The sequence below is a fragment of the Varanus komodoensis genome, unplaced genomic scaffold, assembly GCF_004798865.1.
Source record: "Varanus komodoensis strain SLA01 unplaced genomic scaffold, ASM479886v1 scaffold33, whole genome shotgun sequence".
Classification (NCBI taxonomy): Eukaryota; Metazoa; Chordata; class Lepidosauria; order Squamata; family Varanidae; genus Varanus; species Varanus komodoensis.
Genome location: NW_025335817.1, coordinates 7,398,718 through 7,423,356, shown reverse-complemented (window position 1 = coordinate 7,423,356; position 24,639 = coordinate 7,398,718). Strand labels below are relative to the sequence as shown.

The 24,639-nt window shown below is 40.4% G+C and overlaps 3 protein-coding genes across 3 annotated transcripts in view; 2 read left to right on the top strand and 1 right to left on the bottom strand.

Moving 5' to 3' along the window:
- Window positions 1-637, top strand: part of LOC123027621 (NAD(P) transhydrogenase, mitochondrial-like) — a 61,956-nt gene extending 61,319 nt beyond the window's left edge. Inside the window, exon 22 of the mRNA XM_044438594.1 lies at window positions 191-637. Within this exon, the coding sequence (XP_044294529.1) occupies window positions 191-331 (141 nt within the window). The 3' untranslated portion in view covers window positions 332-637. The remainder of the gene's footprint in view (window positions 1-190) is intronic.
- A 1,106-nt stretch (window positions 638-1,743) lies between these two features.
- Window positions 1,744-11,765, bottom strand: DTWD1 (DTW domain containing 1). Its single transcript, XM_044438591.1, has 5 exons — window positions 11,604-11,765; window positions 9,011-9,316; window positions 7,086-7,229; window positions 5,164-5,437; window positions 1,744-4,176 (listed from the first exon to the last, which is right to left on the bottom strand). The coding sequence occupies exons 1-5, from the start codon at window positions 11,742-11,744 to the stop codon at window positions 3,947-3,949; spliced, it is 1,095 nt and encodes a 364-aa protein (XP_044294526.1). The 5' UTR covers window positions 11,745-11,765; the 3' UTR covers window positions 1,744-3,946.
- Window positions 11,766-11,974: 209 nt separating this feature from the next.
- FAM227B (family with sequence similarity 227 member B) lies at window positions 11,975-23,826 on the top strand. Its single transcript, XM_044438543.1, has 7 exons — window positions 11,975-12,032; window positions 14,793-14,846; window positions 15,794-16,052; window positions 17,912-17,967; window positions 19,404-19,448; window positions 20,191-20,295; window positions 23,722-23,826. Exons 1-7 carry the CDS (start codon window positions 11,997-11,999, stop codon window positions 23,824-23,826), a joined length of 660 nt encoding a protein of 219 aa, XP_044294478.1. The 5' UTR covers window positions 11,975-11,996.
- Window positions 23,827-24,639: the final 813 nt, after the last annotated feature.

The window sequence follows — 24,639 nt, the reverse complement described above, 5'->3', positions numbered from 1 at the left end:
CTGTCTTTCTAATCTTGAAACTTTAAAGGGGGTTCACAAACTGCTGGAATAGTCCCTTCAGTACTTGTACACCCACTTGTAGAGAGATGGGCCCCACCGAGTTGAAGGTTGCAGCCATATGACTGTAGGGTAGGCATCGTACAATGGTCAGAGCAGCCCTTTTCATGTTGCCATTTTATTTCTTCCACAGGTCATTGTCATGAAGCGCACCCTGGGTGTAGGGTATGCTGCAGTTGACAACCCCATTTTTTACAAGCCAAATACCTCAATGCTGCTGGGAGATGCAAAGAAAACCTGTGATGCTTTACAAGCCAAAATTAGGGAATCTTAGTGTCTCCAGTCAGATTTGTATAATTGGTGCCAATCATTGGTGAACAGTATTAAATGCCGTTAACTTACTTGGGCAAACTGAGCACATTAAAATCAAAGGAACTTAAGGGAATAACTCTGGCTCAATTGTATTTCCAGGGAGTAGGTTGCATACAGGTGCTCTCATTTATATACATCAGATCATTTATATGCATCAGAAAGACAGGGAGACAGAACATATTAGATCATGTGAAAAATTAATAGTTTCTGTGCCTTCATGAATGAAAATGTAAATCTCTATATTTATTAAAATATATAGAACACAATATGTTGATCAGTTTACTTTGCTATCATTGCCATAGCAATTATGACCCTTGAAATAAATGGATGGCAGGTATGAGCAACCGGAAGTACCTGAGCCAAATTTGACCATCAGTTGGCAGTCCAGAGTCAAGATATACAAGGAGTGGGATTTCTGCCATGAGACTTGTCAGTGGGATGGAATAGTGACTGTGATTGGAGGAACACTACCCTCCACTCTCTGCTTAACTCATCCATCTAGGTGCTGGTGTATAGTAAGAGAAGTCCAGAAGCTCATTGGATTTGCTTGTACTTGGACCTTGCTCCTCTCCCATCTCAAGAAGTTGTTCAGCCATGTGTCCAGAAACACTTCTGAACAGGAATGATAGAATATCTTATGGTGGGCCTGGTCTTCGATTGCATGCCAAACAGTGCTTGTTCCCTACCACCTTGTTCTTACTACCCCACCTTTTTTAAAAGAAGTGGCCTCTGAAATTGGAAAAAAAAGTTTCTGAAGCTGGGACTGCAGCTGGTAGGGAAAGCAAGGGGGCCTTGTATGAAAACAGGAAGTGTCTCCAAGAGGTTCTTTGAATCCTGGATCTCTTGTGCTGGGGGTGGGGATTAAGTTATAACACTCTCTGAAAGTAAAACAAATTCCATTTATATAAGCTTCAGCCTGCCTTTGCTTTCAAGCTGAAAAAGAACATTTCAAAGAAATGTTTTCTGGAATAAAAGAAGCATGTTCTTCTTCTGATTGTTGTAATACATTAGGTCAGGGGGTTGCTTTTGTGTGCATTTCCAGTGGGTGGATGCTTTCCCTTTTCAATTATGGCCCAATGATCTTTTTAAAAGTTGCTTTAGATTTTCCTAAGAAAAGTTCAAAGGAGTCCTTGAGTACCCACACACGAAAAGTAGAAAATGTCAGGAAGCCTAGCAAAATCCATACATGGGAAATTGTATGAATCATTGTACTAAGCCAAGATGCCCTTTTCCTAGCAGCAATTAAAAAAAAAAAAACCCAAAGACCATGAAAACATTTGGTGTTGCTGTTTATTAGGGAGATAACTGCTAAAGATATGTCTTGTTGTAAAAACGTTAATGCTTAGTAACATCAGCAATTCAAGCAACGTGGGCCACAATCCAGCGAGCCTTTATTGGCACTACATTTCACAGTATTACAACTATGATTTACAAGTTGGAAAAATTCAGGGTTACTCTGCCTTGAACTTCTGAACTCTGTGTTGTGTTGCATTTCAATTAGATGAATGTGCTAAAAAGGACCAACTGGTCAGCTCTGCACATGTTCAGATCATAAAATGTACAAAATGCATAAGGATTCATTTATGTATGTTCTTCTCCTTCTTGTACTACATGATATTCAGGCAAAAATGACTGAGTGTAGACATAAGATAGAGAAAGAGAGAAAGAAGGAAGACTCTGCTTTACACAATGCATAATTAACTTAAAGAATTCACTGCCAGATCCTACTGTGAAGAGTGGCAGCAGCTTAGATGTTTTAAAACATAGATTAGAGGTCAGGGAAGATATTGACAGCTATAAGTGAAGACAGCTAAATGGAATCTCCATGTAGAGAAAAGCACCTGGTGTTGAAGGCAAAAATGGGAGAGCTGGTGCCTTCCCAAAGCCATCCAGCTGGATCCTCTTGCCAATAGAATACCAAATAGATAACAAGGCTGTCCTTAGCAGCTGACGTAGTCCTGCAAGTTTCAATAGGAACTGGTTTATCAAAAGTTGGTAAAACAGAAATGCATCCGTTTTAAAGATGTTGGCATGAAGCTTAATGCAAGCCTTATTAGAACAAGTGACTCCTGTAGCACAGCAAGCAGCTAAGCATCCGGTATATAGCCTCAAATAGTTCTATCAAATTCTCAGTAAGAAATTAAATGTGTAACAGTGCCATCCGACGTGGCTGGTCCTCACTCTCCAAACTGGTTTATGGGCATCCTATCAAGAGTGGAAGGAGTGCTGAGGGGAAGTTGCTTCCAAGCTTCTTCAGCCCTGCAAAAGACATAGACAGTGTCCTGTCTTGCAAGAACAGGCTGTGCCCCAATGGATCCTGGCAGTGCCTCCTTTCTCCCCAATCCTCTCCCCCTGGAACACTTACTAGATGCCAGCTCTGGGAATGGTCTTTTGCTCTTGAAGCCAAAGCTGGTGCACTGCAAAAGCAGTGGAAAGGTGTGGCCCTTACAGCATGTTTCTAAGGCTAGGACTCTAACTGCTCTTCTAGCTAAGGTGAGAGCATCTACCAGAGTTAATGCCTGTTAATATAATCAGAGTGTGTGTCTTATAACTACAGCAGGTACTGATATTAAATAAGTTCTTCCAAAGATTCAAAGAAAAGCACAGGTGGTCCTTTGGCAATTGTGAATTTGGCGTATCTTCAAAGAAATGTTCATTATTAGATTGCGAAGAATAGCCCCACCTTCCCCTATATGAAATGGTGTGTATCCCAAATTTACATGATCTCTTGATATACAGAAGTTTGAAAATAAGCACAGATGCATTGATACAAACAACAAAGTGCATTGCAATTTTAGGGTATTGGTCACAGATGTCAAAAATTACATTCCTTCCCCAATAATAATGGGGGCTCTACAAACTATACAGAGTATGTAATTCCCTTCATTTAACAGGTCCAGCTGTGCCAAAAGAATAGGTACAAGATACACAAATATTTCTGTATATTTAAACCTGACTTTTATCTTGCAAAAAGTAGCATTATTTCAGAATTCAGAAGCATACTTTTGTTCAGCAATATCCAAATTATCAAACCAAAATGGGTACAGAAACCAACATTATAAGAACACTATTTAATTATTCCTTAAGCAATTTTACAGCTTTAGACCTAGCCATATTAACCATTGGCATTGTACTAAATACATTAGCCTAGATATTTTTTTCCACCGAAATACTGTTCTAATCATTTTTAGTAAGCAGTGACATCACCAGGGTAAAGTCATATTTGATTATCAAAATCACATTCCTATGCAGCGAACTAAGTTTTATTATGTTTAAGAGATTCCATGTTGGCATTTTGACTATAATTACAATTGGAAAACATTTCTATTTAGAAGCAAAGGCACATTTTTGTTTCAGGCAACACTTCCAAAACAGTTCATTGAAGTCATATCAGAATTTGTCTGAATTCAGGCCTATGTTCAAGGGACAGAAACTTTTACTATTCTTTCAAATATTCTAGGCAACTGTACAATTGTGTTGCTCAAAACTTTAGTAACAAGCTTTAAAACACAGAGTTCAATGGACCATCATTAATATTTGAGTGGTAGAAATTTTTGTGATTGAGATGAAAGATGTCTTAATCTTTTCCTATAGAACATTTGGCATTTTTTATCAATCTGTACATAAATGAAAAGAAGAAAAGCAGATTGTCATATTGTCCTTCATATTTTTCTTCTAAGAATGCCTTGTGATAGTCTACTAAAAAATAATAAATTGCTTCAATAGTAGAGAGGTAAGTATCAGGCTTTCCTTTCTGATGACGCCAAAAGCAGGTTTTCCTTGATTTCAGTTCAATTTGCAGCAATCCTGCACAGGGAAGGAAACAAAGCAAAATATGTATGCTTTTAAATTTATTGGTAACGCACTGATAATACATGGTCTCCAACCATCCCAACAAAGAATGTGCCTGATGAAGACACCTGCATACGTATCTGTCCACAGCTGTTTATATTCTACTTGGAATCTGTGTGATAATCCCTTATCTTTTTTTCTGCAAAATGCTTGCTTATTGATGCCTTCTAGGCAAGACTGTGAGAAGGGTAAGAAAGACATTTTGGACTGTGCATGTCTCCTGGTGCAGTTCAATCCTGGTTGTGGAAGGTCACAGAGGATGGCTGTAATTAAGGAAAAGGAACACAGGCATTTCTGCTCTTGTTGAGGACCCACCCAGAGCTACCTCACAGAGGAAGAAAGACGGTTCAGACTGGGTGCTGGTCATCACTGCCGGTGCTTGGTACGTTTGGGACAAATCTTTTCTGCTCAGAAAGGAGAAAGTAGCCAGGCAGCATTGTCCACAAGTCTGTGATAGAGACTAATTTTTGCTTGGCCTTGTTTTAGCGTACGGAAGACAGCTTTTGTTATATTGCTGCTTTTACAAAGAGGAAGATGCCGGATGATTTGCAGAAGTATGCAGTGTTTCATAACTTGGAAAAAACAGTGTACCAGTAAAGGCCAGGATCCCTTGCTCAGGCAATTCCACAACAGTGTTCTTATTTTGTGCACACAACAGTGGTGCAGCTTTAGCCTAGAAATACATGCGCACAACAAAGCATTTAGGTGTGACTAGAACCATGCACAGGGATAAGCTGCTGGATGCTCATACATTTGCCCCTCAGTGAGAAGCGAATGGAGAACAAGCACATGAGCACAGACAGTACTGGGTTCTTATGTGCACGCCTAAGGCACGGCCAAACTCTGTTCATGTTGAGGATCGCCTCCTACATTAGTGCTTCTTCTGGACTGTTCAGCAGGACCAGTGCTGCATGCCCTTATTATAATTTATTATTAACATACCTTGGAGTCGCTCATCTGTGATTATTTTGTTCGTTTGATTCCAGGTACTGTCAATAAATACGATTTTCTTCAGCACGGCATCTTTGCTCCTGCTGTGCACTTGGGGCTCACCCAAAGCACTGTCATTGGCCGACTCAGTTTTCACACACTTGAGGGCTGGTTCTGCTGATGACTCATCCTTGTCACCACAGACATCCTCCTTATGTTTGCGTTGCCAAGAGCGGGGCATGTCATTGATTAAAACGGAATTAGGCCCAGGAAAGATAAGTGCAATCTAGAGCAAAACAGAGATCTCTGTAAATATGGTTCTAATTTTCAAGTGTTGTGATGGTGAACGAGCATCAAGCTGAGGTCACGATTGCTGCTCAGGCAAACCGCCACTCCGGGTTGTTTACAGCCTTCGGCATGTGCCTGGCCTGCGAGGCTGCAGATCCCAGTCCCATCCTCTCAACATAATGTGAATTGTAATACTGGCCTGCCTTGGAAAGGGCTATTGTAAGGATCATTGAGATAATATATAGGACTTTCTGAAATACCTTAGATAAAAATGCCTTAATATTTGTATAATTCAAATCCAAGTGTTCAAAACACTTCACATGCATTATCTAGTTGTAATCCATGTTAAAATGCTCTTTATTATTATCACTCATCTTACCTATGGGGATTCTAAGGCTGAGCTTGCTGAAGGTCACCTAGCAAATGCAAACCAGCTTGTCAAGGGAAACGTACAGCTGGACATGAGTGTCTAAGCATCCTTCCACCCATGCTTCCCAGCAACTGGGGTACATGGGCATACTGCCTTTGATCCTGGAGGTGGTATATAGCCATCAGGACTAGTAGCCATTGATGGCTTTCTCCTGCATGACTTTGTCCAATCTCCTTTAAAACCACCCAGATTGGCAGTCATTACTTCACCTTGCGGAACTGAGTTCCACAGTTGAACTATATGCTGTGAGAAAGACTCCTTTTCATCTGTCTTGACACTCCCACCAATCAACTTCATGGGATGGCCCCAGGTTCAAGTATTATGGGAGAGAAAGACAACTTATCTCCCTATCTACTTTTTCTTCACCCATGAAATTTTGTACACCCCTTTCATGTCTTCCCTCGTTCATTGTTTTTCTAAGCGAAGCAATTCCGGCTGTAGTTACTTTTCCTTATAAGGTAGTTGTTCCAGCCCCTTGATGTTTCTGATTGCTCTTTTCTGCACTTTTCCACCTCTACAATAACCTTTTTTTAGGTGTGGTGACTAAAACTGTACACAGTATTCTAAATGCAGCTGTACCACAGATTTGTATAAGGGCAGTACGGTATAACAGTGGGATTGTGCACCTTTTTCTGCTTGAAGCTTTGTAGGAGCGAGCATTTGTTCTTGTATAATGCTTATTTCTACAGAGCTTGCAAAGCATGGTGCTGATCGAAGGGCGGTGTTACAAGGACTATTGTTTATTAGAGGACCAGCCCCCTGAAAATACTGTAATGCTCATGAGCCAGTACAGGATCATGATGGGAGCATGCACATCATTAACATGTGATGTGTGGAAATGCGTGATACCAGCGGTTTTCCAATTCTTTAAAAAGGACAGAAGGAGAATGTGAGCCAAGAGAAGACTGTAGACCCATATAGACACTGAGGCATGCTTCATTTATTACACATGGTGTTCCAGACTAGAGACTGCATTAACTGCCCCCTAAGAGAAGCATAATCAATACTGTTGAACTCAGCAGATCAGAACAGGTTGAACTTGTCTCAAGCAGCCAGTGCAACAGTGATCCTGAATACAAGATAAACGCCAAAATTCTCTTTGAGGGAATGCAGAACATTGGAATGACCATGTGTTTCCCATAGAGCAAGAAGGGGGAAAGGGAGAAGCTAAAAGCCTATGTATCCCTCACTGTACCAATTCTAGAAAACCTCTTACTTCATGTTTCATCTCTTCATAGTCTGGAATACAAGGATATGTATAGATTGTGACATCTTCAGAGGCCAGTAGCTTGGCATGTACAGCTGTGCTTTTGCCATCTGTTTCATTGGGATGTTTAATGATGTCAATCTTCAAGGGAAGCTGCAACAAAAGAAGAGCACAGCACACACAGAGAAACAGCACTTTCATTCCAGGCGTTAAAAATGTGTAACCTGCTTGATTTTTGTATGTGGATACAGATAACCACAGTTCAAGATACATGCATTTTGAATCCATTGCCGTTGGTGTGCGTGTGTTAACATTCACTACTTTTCTCTGCAAGTCTGCTTAAACTCTGTAAACATGCAGGACAATTTCTGCCAGTATACTTGAAATACTAGTCATTGTAGTAGGTGGACAGAGCCAAGCCACTAGGAGCTGTTTTCAGAAAGTCATGGTATTTCTCACTTTCAAGAACTGAAGAAATGAGAGATGGGTTTGCTCCTATTCTTGTTAAACTTGATAAAAGTTAATTAATCAACTCATCAATACCTTCCTAAATCCTATCAATCCTGTCTCCTCCTGGAATTTCTTATTTCTGAATAAACCTGTTATATCTACATCTTTGCTATACTCAATAATAGAAATGTTATATCAATAGAAATGTTATAATAATAATAATAATAATAATAGCAGTAAAGGATGATAAACTGGCATTAACCTGCTCATAAACTTTTCCCAAACCAAAACAAAAGTCCTAATACATGGGTTTGTTTTAATAATGGCTAAGTCTTCCTTACTACAAAACCAGTGAGGTTTTCTTGTTCCAAAACACTTTTAAAAAATCTTAATATTTCTATACTTACAATTTACTTATATACTTATATAAGTATACTTACATACTTAATATTTATATACTGTCCCATTCCCATAGGCTCTGCACGGTTTAAAGAATTTAAAACCAGAGCGAGTAATGTTGACTATGACAATATATTAAATAAACTGACATAAAAACTATTCTGGAAAGGCCTGTCAGAAGATAAATGTCTTTAACTCCCTCTTAAAGGTGGGAAATTGGGAAATCAGATGCATCTCTCCTAGCAGATCCTTCCATAGTTGAGACAGCTGACACTAATCTCACAGAAGCAGACTTCAGAAGATTATCCCCAGAGGATCTTAGCTGGTAAGGTGGATGTATGGGCAAAGGTGCTCCCAAAATACATTATCATTTTTAACCTGGCTCCTCCGATGATGCTGGACAGCTGTTTGATAGTATCACTTTCTACAAGGGCACACTCCTCCACCACCTGGTGATGACTAATTAGTTTTGGCCCTAATCCCCCTTTTTTCCTGCCCATAAGTGATGGATTTTTCCCTATTTCATAATTATCACATTACTCACTTACAAAGGAATATTTAACAAAAGAAACAAAATTCTTGATCAAGATTACTTGATCATGCTTTACCTTTCAAAAACTGTTTAGCAGCTTTCATCTTACCAGTTCTCATTCATAAGATAATTATTTAGCATAGTGTAAATAACTAAGTAAATAAATAAATGAATATTATCTGTTCCAACTCATGAGTAATGCAAATCCCAAAATATTATATGGGGTTCTCCTCTAGGGAACTGAATATTTCCTTGTCATTTAATCTTTTTACTGTGTCTCACAAGTTAAATTCTAACCATGCTGATTTAGTTCTATCAATTTTATATCCTGATATTTGACTATATTCTATGAGAAGATTTAAAATATTTCCAAAAGTTCTAGATCTTGGAAAATTAGCACAATATTCCATACAGATTTATTTTAATTTGATCTTTCCTCTATTTTAATTCAGGAATTCCAAAACTAGACAAAGTTCATGAATTATAGTAATTGTGAATTATAATTGTTAAAATTGACAACAGTGACTGGAAATAAGGTATATCGTGCACTAACCTTCACAACTGGAATTTCTTTGGTAGGGACCGTTTCAACTGGAACATAGCAAGTGTAACAATAGAACATCCTTGAACTATTACATTTGGGGCATTTTGATCTCCCTTGCTTTTGAGCTCTTTCAAGAACAGCCTGAGACGCTAGATGCAAGTTTTCAAGTGGGGTGTCCTCGTGAGACTCAGATGTAGTCTGTGAGTCTAGACTTTTCAGACTTTCAGAATTCCTTTTTATTCCCTGGTGGCTTTCCCGGTTTTCTTTTAAAGTCTTTAAATTTACCTGTGACATGTTCAAACAATACCTTTGGATCTGTTAAAGAAAGAAAAATCATAAAGTTTTAAAAGAATGGATTTGCAGACAAACCCTCTTCTAATTAGAGAACAAGGCCTGATGTGTTGGACATAATCATAGCCAAGCATCATGAAATAGGGGAGCTGAGTTAAACACCTAGTTCCTCACCTAGTAGAACCTGAAAAAGATCCAAGTGTGTGTGTTTGTGGTGGTGAGTGGTTCCTGACAACTGGATCAAAGGCAACTTCCAAAAGCAAAAGTAAGAAAAAACAAGAAAGTCAGCTTCCACCAGCCCCATCAGACACACGTTTGTCTGGATCCATCTCAAATTTAAATTAATTTAAAGATTTAATTTAAATTAATTTCAGTAAAGGGCCATTTTGAATTCCTGTTTACAATGCTGCTTTTTTCAGAAACTTTAATTCTGAAACGTATCTTTCCAAGCACAGCAACTTTTGCACAAATGTTTATTTAACTAGATGAACGTATTTACTAAGTGCAGATTGGATATGCCAAAGTCAGATTCAGCTTTGGTGTGCCTTATTTGAAAGTAAGCAAATACATGAAAGTGCATTTAACTTGAGTGGCCAAAAGGAAAAAAAAAATCAGCTTTGGAAAACTCAAGCAATTGTCATTTGATTTGCAAACACTAACCATGAAACAAGTTGCTAATTTACTTAATTCACTTTGCCAACTTTCTGTGAATAACATGTAGTAGAGAAACTTATCGAAGAGAAGAAAATGTTAACAAAAGCTTGAGACTGTCAGTATTCTCGGCTGGTGAGCACAGCCCTGGCAAGATGTTATTGGCTATTATTTAAGCAATAGGCTTCATTTCTCATTTGTAAGGTTGGCTCTTCCTTCCCTGAACAGGAAAATTTTGAGAACGTTTACTCTGGAAAGCTTGGGAGGTAGGCAAAGAAAGCTTCTCAGATTTGGACAAAATCTTCCAACCATGCAGATTCCTTAGCAAGCAGCAAGTAATTTAATTTGCAATTCATTCCCAGTTTAAAGATCAGTGCATTTTTCTGTAAAGCCTCATGACAGCATAATGCACAGCTCCAAAGAGCAGCCATTGACCCCAGTGGAAAAAATTTTGCTGACACAGGAAGGGAGATACTCCATAATCTCTTGTAAATATAAGAAATATCAAGTGCGTTTTCAATATGAGATAAAGGCACATCTTGTATGACTGGCAGTCTCATTCCAACTGTCAATTACACACACAAATCACTGCTCCAGACTACTCCACTCATTGTTACATTGAGAATTCTTGGTTGATTTGTGGGGCAAAGGTGATAGATTCTAAGTTCACTGTCCTTGCCCCCACCCACAACTGATCCGCAGCCAAGCTTATTTTTACTGCCAATTTCAACACCACTCAAGCCCTATCCTATACGGATTAGTGTCACTCTAGGACTAGGGAGATAAAAGTTCTTTGCTGCACTCGAACTATTAAACTACCTGGATGTTTCAACCTTGAACACTGGCCAGGCTGGATGAGGATTATGGGATGCTAAGTGCATAACATCAGGAGAGTACCAGGTTGAAAAGGTTCAACTGGCTGTTAATTAAGCAAATGTTTCTGCATTTGGAAGTGGCTGCAGGTTTTTATTTAGTTTCGTAAGAACAAAAATGTAGACATCTGATCTACTGGGTTCCTGCAGTTTGAAAATCAGTGGCCACTTCAGTGCTCATTTCTGAACATACACCCTTGCTTCTACTTCTGAGCCCTGAGGCCCTGATCCTTTGTGCGGTTCCTTTAAGTAAGTCCTGCTGGACAGGCTATTTGAGACCCAAGGACATGTGGCCTGCTGAAACCAGAGGGACTACCTTCCAAGTTTACATACTTCACATTGCTCTGCCATTTTTCAGGCTGCAATCCTATGCACTTTCGAAACTCGACGAACACAGTGGGATTTATTTCTGGGTGAACCTGCCTTGCATTTTACGAGTTCATCGTGCTGGTGTGCTTAGAACCTGCTCCGAAGAGAACGGGAGAAAAAAATGTATTATTAAGAACACGATCCTATGCATGCTTGGACATAGAGAGACCAAAGTCCTACAGCTCACAGCGTCCCTCAGCCAGTCATGCTGAGAGTTGCAGGACTTCAGTCTACCTAAACATACACAGGATTGCACCCTTAAACTACGGCAGGGACAGACTGGGGCGAAAAGCAGTCCCTGGGAGGAGAGAACGCTACCCCAAGCATCTTCGCTGCCTCTGCACGCTTGTCCCCGAGTCCCAGGAGCGGCGACTACACAGGCAGCACCATTTTCCCATGCGCAAGGGAAAGCAACCTACGTTTGTTAGGGCAATGCCCAGCAGCGCTCCCGCAGCGGTGGGGATCAATCGCAGCCGCCTCCGCCCTAGGAACAGACGGTCGTCGGCGGCCTGCACCTTGCAGCAGCTCCTCCCCGCGCGCCGCAAAGGGGACGCGAGCATAAGTGCGGCCGCCGTCCCTGTTGCGAGCCGGAACTCAAGTGGCGGGCCTGGCGGGGAGGGCCGGAAGGACCGGACGACGGGACCATACGCAACGGGGAGCGGTTGCGAAGGCTGCCTAGCAACGTCGGCGCGGGCTTGGCGGAAGTGCTGCCGCCGCGGCCTCTGCTGCGCAACGCTGGCGCTGGTTCCCGGCTGGCGATGGGGAGCAGAGAGGGCCGCTGACCGCGAAGGAAGGGGCAGGAGAAGCGCTCCATGTCTGTCGTACCGGGCAGTCGGCCGCCCACAAGGGTGGGGGTTTAATATAAGGCTCTGTTTGAATTAGGGCGGCTGAGGCCTTGTGGTTGCGAGCCTGGGTGAACTGTTCAGCCGCCTGGAATGCAGTTCTTCGTGGTTGCCAGGCAGGGCGCCAGCCAAGCAAGGGTGCAGGGCTGTTTGTTCACGGAGGACAGACGTTCTGCAACTTCTAGTTTCAGTGTGTTTTTCTGTCGAAATAGGCATAGAAAGAAAAATGCAAAGAGAGAAAAATATTCCAAAGTGCCAGTGTATTCAGTAGGGCTTGCTTCTGTGTAAGTGTCCCTATTCACTTATTTAGGACCAGAGCTCTCTGAACTAAGTAAACATGCATAGAAGTTTGTTGCTAACCAACCCATGCCTACTTTGGACTAAACCTCATTGAACAATATTGCTAATCTATGCCTTGTTATTCATCCCTTAATTAAGGGATTGAGCGTGTACAAGTTTTGACAAAAGAAGGCTGAAGCTACCAAAATGCCCTACCCAGCATAGTTGGGTAACCTCGCAGACAGATAGAGGAAATACAGTGGACATAATCTACTTTCAACATAGTTCCCCATGACATTCTGATAAGCAAATTAGCAAAAAGCGGACTAGGTAGAAAAACAGGTGGTTCCAAAATTGGCAGCTAATCAGGCACAAAGAGTGCTTATCAATAGCACCTTCTCAAACTGGAGGGAGGTAACTAGTGGGGTGCCACAGCATTCAGTCCTAGACCCAGTGCTCTTCAACAGCTTATTTATTTATTTAGAAAGCTGCTATGCCTCCCCATTTGTTGAAGCCTCGGGGCAGCTCACAACAATAAATAATAACAATATAAAAACAATATAATTGGAGACGTCCTGGCCAAAGATGTAAAATAAATAAATAATATTAGCAATTAAAATGACATTTAAATAAAAAGCAAATAACAACGGCGCCAGGCGGACCTCTCTGGGGAGCGCATTCCATAGATCGGGCACCACAGCAGAGAAAGCCCTCCTCCGAGTACTTACCCTCATATCCTTCATGGAGGGTTCCCGGAGAAGGGTCTCTCGCTGATCTCAAGGATATTTAGATAAGGAAATACAAGGAAAGATAACCAGATTTGCAGACAAAACACACTGGGTGATTTTGATAAACTTGAACGGTGGGCTGAAAGCAACAGAATGAGATTCACTGAGGACAAATTCTAAGTCCTCCACCTAGGAAAAATAATCCAAATGAATTGATACAAGATCGAGAATACGTGGCTCAACAGAGCTGAAAAAGATAAAAACCTTGGAGTTCTTGTGAATGACAGGCTAAATATGAGCCAATAACATGGTGCAGCTATAAAATGAGCAGATGCTATTTTGGGATGCATTAATAGACGTATCAGTTCCAAAACATGAGAAGTAGTAGTTCCTCTATACTCCTCATTAGTCAGATCTCATCTGGAATCCTGTGTCCAGTTCTGCGCACTAAGATTTAAGATGCAGAAAAATTAAAGAGTTCAGAGGAGGGCTACAAAAATGATACAGAGTTTGGAAACACTGCTCTATGAGGAGAAACTGAGAGAACTGGGCATGTTCAGCATTGAGAAGAGGAGACATTGTATCCCTCTAGGAGTGCCTCAAAGACTGTCACAAAGAGGAAGGTCAAGATCTCTTCTTGCTGTTACCAGAGTGCAGGACAAGAAATAATCAAGGCTAGATACCAGGAAAAGTTCAGAGCAATAAGACAGTGGACCAGGTGCCTAGCGAGGTGGTGGGCTCTCCCACACAAGACATTCCAAAAGAAACAGGACAGCCATCTGAGTAGGATGGTGTAACATGGTGTCCTGCAACAGCTGGGGGTTGGACCCGATGGCCTTCATGGCCCCTTCCAACTCTGCTGTTCTATGATTCTATGATTTGCCCATTTTCAGTTTAATGTTATGAGGTACTACCAGATATGAATAAGCTGCTATTGGGGCACGTCCCCCAGATATGTGTTTTGGTGCAGAATTTTGAGTAAAGCATTAGGGTTGGTGCTGGCTAATCTGGGGCTCGGGCTCACTGCACAAATTGTGCACAAGCTTACTTCCCTGAGACGCTAGTGGGGGACAGGGTAGAAAAGCTTTTAAGAAATAAATATAATAAATATGCTAATGTACATATCCTCTGAAGTCGCTTATGTGTACAGTTACATGGCCATGTCCTCTCAGGAAAGCACTATTTTACAAAAGGGATGTAAAGTGACAGGAACACATTTGATTTAAGGGAAAAAATCTAAAGCAAATGATTGAAAGAGATGGGTAGCAGTGGGTGAAGTACAACTGGACAAAAAGCCAGCTAATCCAGGAGGATCAGATGCAAAAGAAATTGTCTGGGCCCCTGCCCCTTTATGTCAGCAAGTGCCCCTGGGAAAGCAGGTGGTGGGACAGAGGTACTGCCCAGAGCTTAAGGGTTCTAAATAAAAGGTTCAGAGCTCCAGCTCTAGTAGGTCGTTCCCTAATGTTGCCTCTGCAGCAAGTGTGGAAGAAAATATTTGCTATTGATTGGAATTTTAGCCTGCCCCATTAACCACACAGTTCCCAAGAATTAAACTTGAGAAAATGCTTCTAAAGGGATTTGTTGCCAAGTAGCATTTAGAAACCCAATATTTTTTACTTTAGGAGACTATCCAAATCCCATCTGGAGATCAGTACAGTTTCGAATATTGAGCACTTGTTTCATGAAATGCAAATCTAATGACACCACCATTTTATTTTAATTTATTTTTTTACCTAATGTTATCTTTTTCTATTTATAGAAATTGGCAGAGCCTCCCTGTACATTTGAAGATTTTTTACTCTCTCAGAAGTTGGTATGTACATTTTAAAAATGCCCACATTCATGCATGTTCTTGTGGTGGGGAAGGGGGGAATGAAGCAAACAGAGACCTTGAGAGTGTAAACTTTGTAAATAAGGGCCATGTTTCAAACATTCAAGCTTATGAAATTTAAGCACAATGCAGAATTGGAAAACATTCTTTGAAAAGGCATTCTGTTGTTGTTATACATTTTAATATGTTTTTGAGGCAACCTGCAAGCTGTTGCCCTTCTGTAATTTGCAAGTATAAGTGATCTCAGTGCTTTAGACTTCAGCTGATTTTACCAGTGCTTAACAGAATCAAGGTCAGTATGATGTAGCAAGTAGAATGCTAGACTGGAAGGAGAAGGAGAATCCAAGTGCAACCCCCTCCCTCAGCTGCAAAGCTCATTTGGTGGCCTTGGGTCACTTTCTTCCAAATGACCTTCTAGGTTTGTTCTGGCAATAAAATTGGATATCCTGAATCGCAGAGGAAGGATGGGATAAATGCATTACTTATATCTAGGATTGTGTACCTGTGACAGAATTTGTTGAAATCAAAATTTGGGCATGTTGAAGAAGAGGCGATGGTCTAGTGTGTTTTCAATTTATTTCTAATTGCCATTGGTGTTCCACCTTTCTATACCTGGTATTCAAGGAGCATAACAACAAAACTAAACCACAATGTAGAGAGGCTTTCACATATCATTGTGGGAAATCCCCAGAACTGTATGGGCACAACCTTGCAAAAATGCTGTGTATTTGTAAATTAAATTTATTTCAGAGGCAAAATTAAATACACACTGTTAAATATCTGACACTGAAATAACTGGATTTACAAGTGGAAAATTTTGACTGGTTGGTCCCATCCATAGAACCTAGATATGCAAGGATATATAAGTAACATTAATTGTGTGATGTCACTGAGCACTGATAGATTTTCTGTAATTGTTATTATTGCAGGATGATTGGCCAAGAGTTCCCTACTTGCCAGAAATGGATGCGCGTCCTTTGGTTAACCAGCTAAGAAATGACTATCCCATGGACACTGTTACTAATTATCTTCATGACAATGCTCCATTGCCCACTGACATAATCTCCAACTTCGGAAAGAAACTAGATCAGTGCAAAGTAGACGTTCATGAGCATGCTAAGCATGTGTTTTCTTTAGAATCTGGAGAAGCAAAAATAGATGACCAAGGGATTTCTATTCCAGAGCAAGGTAATTTTATATATTGAGTTATTAATGATATGGCATGTTATGGATAATGAGTTGTACTAGTGGGACCGGTTGGACTTTGAAACATGTCCTTATATTTAAATGATCAGTTTCTGGAAAGAATAGTCTGACCTGTGTGATGCTTAGAAAGAAATACAGTAATTACACGTCCAGTGCCTTCTCTAATTCTTGTTTGCCTCACCTCATTATACAAATTCAGTCTGCATTTTTAACATATACACCCGTGTGACACTTTAAAATGTTGTCTAGCTTTTGAGTGCTTCAATGATTTGGATGAACCCCATGTAATCTATTGAAAAAGTTAACATGAATATGCCTCTACTAAACAAAGCCAGTGGAACTAGGAACAGTAAAAAATTAATTTCACCATGATAATATAGTTAGACTTTGTTTTTTAAACACAGCAGTGTAAACTTCATTTGCTTCTGGGATTCATTTAGACAAAAATTACTATCTAGATGGCAATAAGTTATAAGCAATCCTGCATCCACTGACTTATATGCCTGAGATTCTAAGTAAAATCTCCCCTCATGTCCCTGTTTGGAGGCCAGGAGATACTTGGCACTTACATAGAAACAAACCAGATGTGTCCTACTTGATATAGTTGATGATGATCTGAAAATTGGGCTCAAAAATGTGGTCTGGCTCACACCAGCAGGGAAATATTTTCCTTAACGGCCAAAGTAGGCTTAAAAAGCAGGTTTACATCTCATAATTATTAAATTATGCCTGTAGTAAATCAGTTCTGTCTAATACCATGCAAGAGCATTTTAAAAAAAATAATTCAGAGTGAGGTGTTTCACTTCAGTTGGTAGACCTGTTGCTTGAAGCACCCCTGCTTTCCCCAGAGGTAATTTTAGAAACATCCAAAGGGCAATCCTATGGATTGTACTTTCAGTGCTTGAGAGGCCCTGAAACGTGGAAGCTTCTTCAATTCTTATGCCTGCTGGGCCAAAGCAGAAGGAAGAGCAGAGGTGATTTTTGCCTTCCCGTTCTCCAGTCTTTGAAGGTTTCACTAGATGGGCTTTTCTGCCTGTCTTTCAAGTGCTTCAGAGTGGGAGGGAAGGGAAGGGAAGGGGGATGGAGGAGGCTCAAAACAAACCATATCCTGGTCTCTGCCGTCTCTTCCTTTTCTCCCCTGTCTGAGGTTGAGTTTCTGATCTTGGAGAGCCAGCTGGCATGGTCTCTCTGTGCTAGCTGCAAGTAATTGGGGTGTGCGTGTCAGATTTCTGACTTGCTTTCTTGAGATCGAAGTGCTGCCTCCAGCCTTGGAGCAGGAAATCTGAACTGTTCTGTGGTCCTTGGGACACTCTTCCAGGGACCATAGGACTGATTTCTCTGGGGGCAATGCTGTGCTTATTTAGACAGCAACTCCCACACTGCCCGGCTAGCATTGCTTCTTAGGACATGCAGAGAACTGCAGGACTTTTATGTCTAAACATACTTGGGATTGCCTCCTTAGGCTGCAATCATAGCTCACCTGCTAGGGAGTGTGTTCTACTGAACTCCATGGAACTTAACTTGAGAAGAATATGTATAGGACTGTACGGTTAATTTTTGGAATTACGGCTGTGAAAAATCATTAATGTTGATTTTGTAATTAGAGTGGTTCTGTGGTCCAGCTATTAAAAACTTAATTTAAGCTGAAACAAGACACCTCACCTCAATCAAAAATCTAGCCCTATTATTCTGACAGTGTAGTGGTCTGTGTTTTCTGCACTGTGCATCTTTGAAAATGCTAGTAAATAGTTATGGGCAGAGCACTGGACTTGTACTTAGTTTCCTGAAATTGCAAATAATTGCCATATTTTATCTTCTTAGCACTCTTTATTCTTTTCAAGATGCTTCAACTCCTGAATCACATGCCAATTTGATAAAGAAGAAGAAAAAAATAAAGGTATTTAACTCATTGGTGAATAAGTCCAATCCACCCGTAGAAATGTCCTATTTTACAGAATTGCTTTGCTTATAGAATTGACTTACAGGAATACTCAGCACTGTATTGATGCCCTTCTACCTGAAGAACAGACAACACTGTCAATGTGATTCCCCGCTCTGCAATGCTCAGCGCACACTGTGAATCCATTCCAGTGGGTTGGTGGCCACTTCCAGGAAACATGGGGGAGGGGTTGCAGGTTGGAGGGGGGAGGAATGTGTGGAAAATTACACTACATGGCCAGAGGCCCATTCTCATAACATTGAATTTAGCCCTTACAGAACACTTTCCTGGAGGAGAAGGGTTTAGGATATAGATATATTTCAGTGAATCAGCATATGGCTTTTCTGAAATGATGGGACAATTTCACTGGTTTACCTGAAAATTAGCAGAAGTGGGTGGCTTTAGCAGCAGTTACACAGAGCAAGTTTTGCTGTTTCAGAGCTAGAGCATGTTTACAGAACTGGTGTGCCACAGAGGCAGTAGGAAGACTGTAGGAAGATCTTTAGATGAAGATGTTACTCTTGGAAACTACAGAGCTGCATGGTGAGACCATGAGGACATGGGGCAGTTGGGGGGTGGGGCAGAAACTATTCTGCCTAGAGAACCACATGAATGTCTGACTGGTCAGTTGGGGCAAATATCTGTGCACCATGGAAACAGCATGTGGGGGGCAGGCAGGGTTGCCATGTCGTGTGAAACACATTGTGTGTTTCTCTGACCATCATAGAGTTTCCTGTCTTTCTACCAGAAAATCAAGACCCAAGGTTGAGATGGTGGTTTTATAATATCACATAGGAAACACTGACAAACTTTCTTTACAGCTTGCAGTTCACTTTTAAATTTCACAGTGCTTTTTTCATGTCACTTTAATGTAGAAATCCTGGTATAATAAACCATGATGCGGACAAGCAGTGTGCTGGTGCACACAGCCCATTCACTTGCCCTTCAAGTGTGTGAACATGCCAGGAAGGGGATAGATTTGCATGATTTCTAGACCCCAAATTATGGTTTAAGGCTGCCCAAACAAGTCTAGATTCATAGATGAACAACGAATTCTGGTTTAAAGTTAGCCAGTTTGTATGCACTTAACCATAGTCCTGGCTTGTTGGTATGCACTTAACCATAATCCTGGGTTAAGTGCATACAATCAGGCCAAACAATCCCCTGTTCAAGCTAAGCAGGATGCAGGAGGTGGCATGCAGCTCATTCATACACAGTAGTTTATCACTTTAGGGTCCCTGTCTTATAAAGATGTGTTATCTCAGCTGCTGTAGCTTTTCATTATATGCTTTTATCTGTCAATTCTTTTAGCATAAAAGAACAGTATAGTTTACTTATATCATTCACTGGATTTAGCAAATCTTTACAATGTGTTTCTTTGAAATGTATTTCAGATTGCTGCAGATGCTACATCAGATTTAAGTTTCAAAACAGTTGAGGTAATTTTGCCAAATATATTACAGAAGGCCATGATAAAGCATGAAAGTTGATTAGTGTATTGGAGAGGTAAAAGGGGGTCAAAGCACAGGTAGTAGGGCCAAAATTAACTCAAAAATAGATTTAAAAGAAATATTTAAATATATAAAATCTTTATTTGGTCATGTAGTTGGCAATAGAACTACTGCTCTGGAATAGCTTGTTGGTTGACTGCAGGTTTGGTTTATCCAGTCAATCAGTTCAAAGCATTTCCCTATCATTTTTTAGCTTTGACAAGATAAGAGGAGAGTCCGTTATCACTCACTCTTGGTTATTTACTGTAATTTTGAGGTCAAACAGCCCATTATGTTAAGTAGACCTTCTAAAAAATATGATCAAAATTGACTTGGAGGTAATGGCTTTCATGGCCCCTCCTAACTCTACTCTTCTATGGTTATATGACTGTTTTCTTTTCTTGGTAAAATATATTATTCTTATTGACAGTTTGAACTGAAACTATAATGTGCAGGCAGGAGGGAAGAGGTTCTTTGTTGTGCCTGAGTCCTGATCTGGGAGGGGGTTGCACTTGGCTGTTTTTTCTAAACAGAAGCAAAATGGTCAATCCTAAGATTGCTTTTAAAAGTCTGTACTAAATGTGGCATGTGGCTTGGCTCTGACTTCGACTCTTCTCATGTTCAGAATAAGGATATTTGTAAAACAAACAGCAGGATAATTATTTGCACGCATTTTGTTTTTGCTGTTTAGAATTACAAGTTTCCTGGTTTCAAGTTGAGGAAACTTACAAAACTACCAAACCATCTAGAACCTGCACAACTCTGGGATTCTGTTCTGAAAGTCCAGATTTTCAAGGTAAAAACTTTGAATTTCAGTTTGCATAACATATAATTGTTGATACAAAATATTGCAACAGCAAAATATTATTTCACAAAATATTAGTTTGATATACAATTTCTAATTTCTAAGGCATTTTAATAGTTCTTTTAAAATATGTTGTTGAATTAGATAAATATTACTTAACAAACTTCATACATGTGATGCATTATAGAAATCTCAAGGCAATTACAACACACAGAGTCCTGTCATCTGCTGTTAAGATGGACAAAGCAATCTGATACTCACATTGCACCAGAATGAGAGGGGCATGCACCCAGCACATCCCCTGCATCACCAGACATGCAGCATGCAAGTTGACACTTCGGTGCCCCCAGTGTCAGCCTCAGCCACCGATAACCCACTACCGGCAGAGCACAGACATCCCCACAGGCAGGGTTTTGAATGTCCCACTGCTCCTCATGAACGACCATTTTATGAGCACAACAGACACAAAGGGAATGCAGAAGATGCAGAGTGTAGCAGCCACACGGCTTCCTGGGCAGAGAGTGTGCCCACGGCAGAGATCATGCACAGCTCCATTGGGAGAAGGATCCAAGATGCAGCTGGGGAGGTTAAGGCTTTTTTGAGGAGCAGACAGCAAGGGGCCAGAATATGTCCCAAGGACAATTACCAGCATATCCTCCCAGTAGCAGCCTGCAGGAAATCACTCTATAGGGCATGGATGTGGGAAGTCAGAGGCAGGAGTTTGAGCCCCACTAAGGAGAGGGCTGTCTCAAGGAAAGGTCATGTCATGAGTAGCAATGACCCAGCTATAATGTCCTCCATGTTAGAAACACCTTCATCTATCACAGAGCTTTCAAGCAAACAGGAGACTGCCTGGATCGAGAAGGTTAACCATCCAGTGCAGCAAGAGCTAGAAGTCTTGTGGCTTCTAGGGAATAGAGTGTGGAATGGGTTCTGTACCTGTGGCAGCATGACCTGTGGAGAACAAGCAGAGCCATGGACAGCAGTGGGTAATAAATGGGTGCGGGAGTGCATCGTCCTGAAACCAGCAAGCATTTCCATGGAGATCACAAAGCAGTGGGAGTGACAGAGGATGGAGGGGTGCCCCTAAGTACTTATGCCCAGTCCTAACCCTGTAGGGAACAGGGAAAATGTTATAACCTCTAGACCTTGGGGGTTTTTAAGCCCAGCTTTTTCTCTTTCTCTCAAAAACTTTTGGTTTTGTTTTTGTTTAACATCTAGACCTAAGTAGAGCCCTGGAGACATACTAAATCCTACTTGTTTTCTTGTGACATTACTTGTTCCAAATAAAGGTATCACTTTCAGGGTAGCCCTATTCCTTCTGATACTTGCTTACCCACAACTGAGACCCATTAAACCCAATGGGCTTACTTCTGAATATATGCAGTTAGAATCATCCTTTAAATAGTTTGGCCTGTGGAGATTTTCTTTTAATATTAGATCCCCCTTTTTTCTTTATGCTTTTTCTGTTCTTTATCTATTAATATTTTTGAAACAGTGCTTAAATGTTAGTTTGAGATAACTGCGTGTTTATCGGCGTTAGGTCATTTTATGAACTTGCACGTTTTGACAACGTGTTGCGTTTATTTATTATGGTAATTATTAATTTCCTGTCATTTGCTGAAGGCCAAGTAGTGTCAAGTATGAGACTTTCCAGACTTTGGAGGAGACCTAATGGTTTGGAGCCATTGCAGTTGAGCTGCACTGGTTCCCATATTTTGTTCAAATAACAGACTTTATTATAGATCTGTGCCAGATTTATGTTTATGCAAACAGTCTTTTAGAAGCCAAAAATGACTTGGGACCTAAACCTCCTCAATGAAGACTGATAATGTAACATTAACAATCAAGACTAATTTTTAATCCCATAAAGTGCGTGTTACAGTTATAGAGCACAAAATGATTGCTTGCTGTTGAGAAAATGAGGATTGACCTGAGCAATTATTTGGGGTCAATTTTAAAAGGGTTATATGAGGTTGCAGCTGTGGAATGACCATTATTCTTGTAGACACACAGTAAAGGGCTTAATGAAGTGTAATTTGTCTTCAGAGTTCAGTTCTTGGATTCATGGCTATAAAAATAATTTCCCAAACATGATGCAGTGAGATTGGTCTAAACTTGTCAAATAGCTTATTTTAATGGATTCAGGAATTGGCCCTACTTTTCCATCACAAATTTATTAGGATTCTTTCACAAAGGTTATAGTTTAAATTACCACTTCCAAGTTTTTGCCTTGTGGGTTCCAGGCAAATGCAATTTGAGCCCCATCACTATCAGGTGTCAGGAAAAAAATGAGCAAAAAGTTTTGCCATAAAATGGCCGCTAAAACCTGACACTTTATGAACAGCTTTGTACTTAAGAGGGGATTCTTGGTCATGTTGTATCCAAATCCTGCTTCCCACATATGCCTTAAAAATGCTAATGTCCCTTTCCTGAAAGATCTTCCTTTGGAAGTACACTCTTCAATATGCTAATTGTTTACCTGTCCTGATGATTCTTTTTATATTGTGTTCAACACTATTGTTTTACCCTAATGTGCCTATAGCATACTGTGTATGTGATCTCACATCTCATACCCCACCCTTCCCCCACCTGTAAATGTAATTGATAGGTTATAAAAGCACCTTTTCCATCTTAGTGGTCGCTTCAGGGGCTGGCTACATGCCACTCGTATTTCCTGTATGTCTGAATAAACTGTAAATGTTCTTCTGATAGTTCACCCTCAGTGGACTCTTTTGGGGTTTTTCCCCACTCTTGTCACAGGCAACGTGGAAAGCACTGCGCTTTGGGCTGCCTGCATCACAAGCGTGACAATTTGATCAATACAGGCCAGATGTCAACGCCTATTAATTTTTTTTGTGTCTTCAGCAAGCTTGCTTTGTATATAAGCCCACTTAATTGTTTTATAACAGGAGTCACATTGGCAGCTATGCACTATATGTAGAACATGCTATATGTCCAACTTTTCAAAACAAAAAGAAGCCTCAGGAACCTGCAATTTGTAGTGGAGAAGTGGGAGCGGACTTCTTATCCATTTCCCTTCAACAGTTTCTACAAAGACTCGAAGCAGAATTTTTTTTTTTTTATGCATAGTTCCAGATTCCGTTTCTCACATTTGTAGCCTCTTACTTTCTTCATTAAAACAAGCGTTGAGACTTCATACATGATAATATGCATAAACATATAATTTACCCCTTAGGGTGTACACTGAGGATGAAATTGTTAGTTTGATCCTAAGTATATTTAATTGGGATATACTAATGCAACTAATTAAATTATTAATGTCTACAATCCGGAGTAAACCTTATTGGGATCCATTACATTGAAATAAATGGAACTGCCCTAAAAATAAGTATGTTTGGGACTGAGTACAGAAGACTTTGTTGTGATTCTCTCTCTCTCTTTCTCTCTGGGCAGGGAGTGAATCAAAAAGTTCTGAAGAAATTGTTTATCTCTGAAGCATCTCTTGCAATTTTACAGGATTGCTTTTGGTGGTTATTCCTTCATAAATTCAAGGTTTGAAGACACAAAGCTTTACTCTCATGCTTATCCCATTTTTTAAAATGGATAAGAAAAATTCTTGTCAAAAATGAATGACTCTGTGGTCAATTGATTTTGTGCTAAAAAAAAACCCCTGCTGCTTTCAGAGTACTTTGTATTGAAAATTTGGGTAGAAACAAATAACTAAACAAATAAAACCAAAGAGAGATAGGTAGCAGCCCTGATTGTATGCAGGAAAGGGTAGTGCATTTATGGGATAAGTAATCCAGATTACTTAAATCTGACACACAAAGGTGCCTGCGGAGCTATAAACTTTGTGTCATATTTGTGTGTTCTGTATAAGAGGCTCAAAGCAGTTTTAGATTGCAATCCTATACATAGATCATTTGGAGTATGTCATGTTGCAGTCAATGGGACTTATGCCCAATTAAGCAGAGACAGGATTGCAATCATTGGCAACATTTTACGCCTGTAGACACATTTGGAAATTGGAGAATGTGTCCTGGGAACCACCATAAAAGGGCTGTCAGGATATGTGTCAAAGGACATGCAACCTGCCCGAAAGATTAAGTGGAGTCTGAACCTCAACCGGCAAAACCTTTGAACCCACAGTTTTCAGTGCCAACAGAAACTTTTTTGTAGAAGACTTTTTCTTATTTCCTCTGTAAGACCCCTGTCCAAACACATTCCTTTCATTCCTTTCTTTCTCTTACTCTAGATCACCATCATATACATTGCCTCACCTTATGGACAGTTTGTCTCTGTCTCTCTCTGTCTCTGTCTCTCTCTCACACACCACCACCACCACCACCACCACCACAACCACGAAATTTG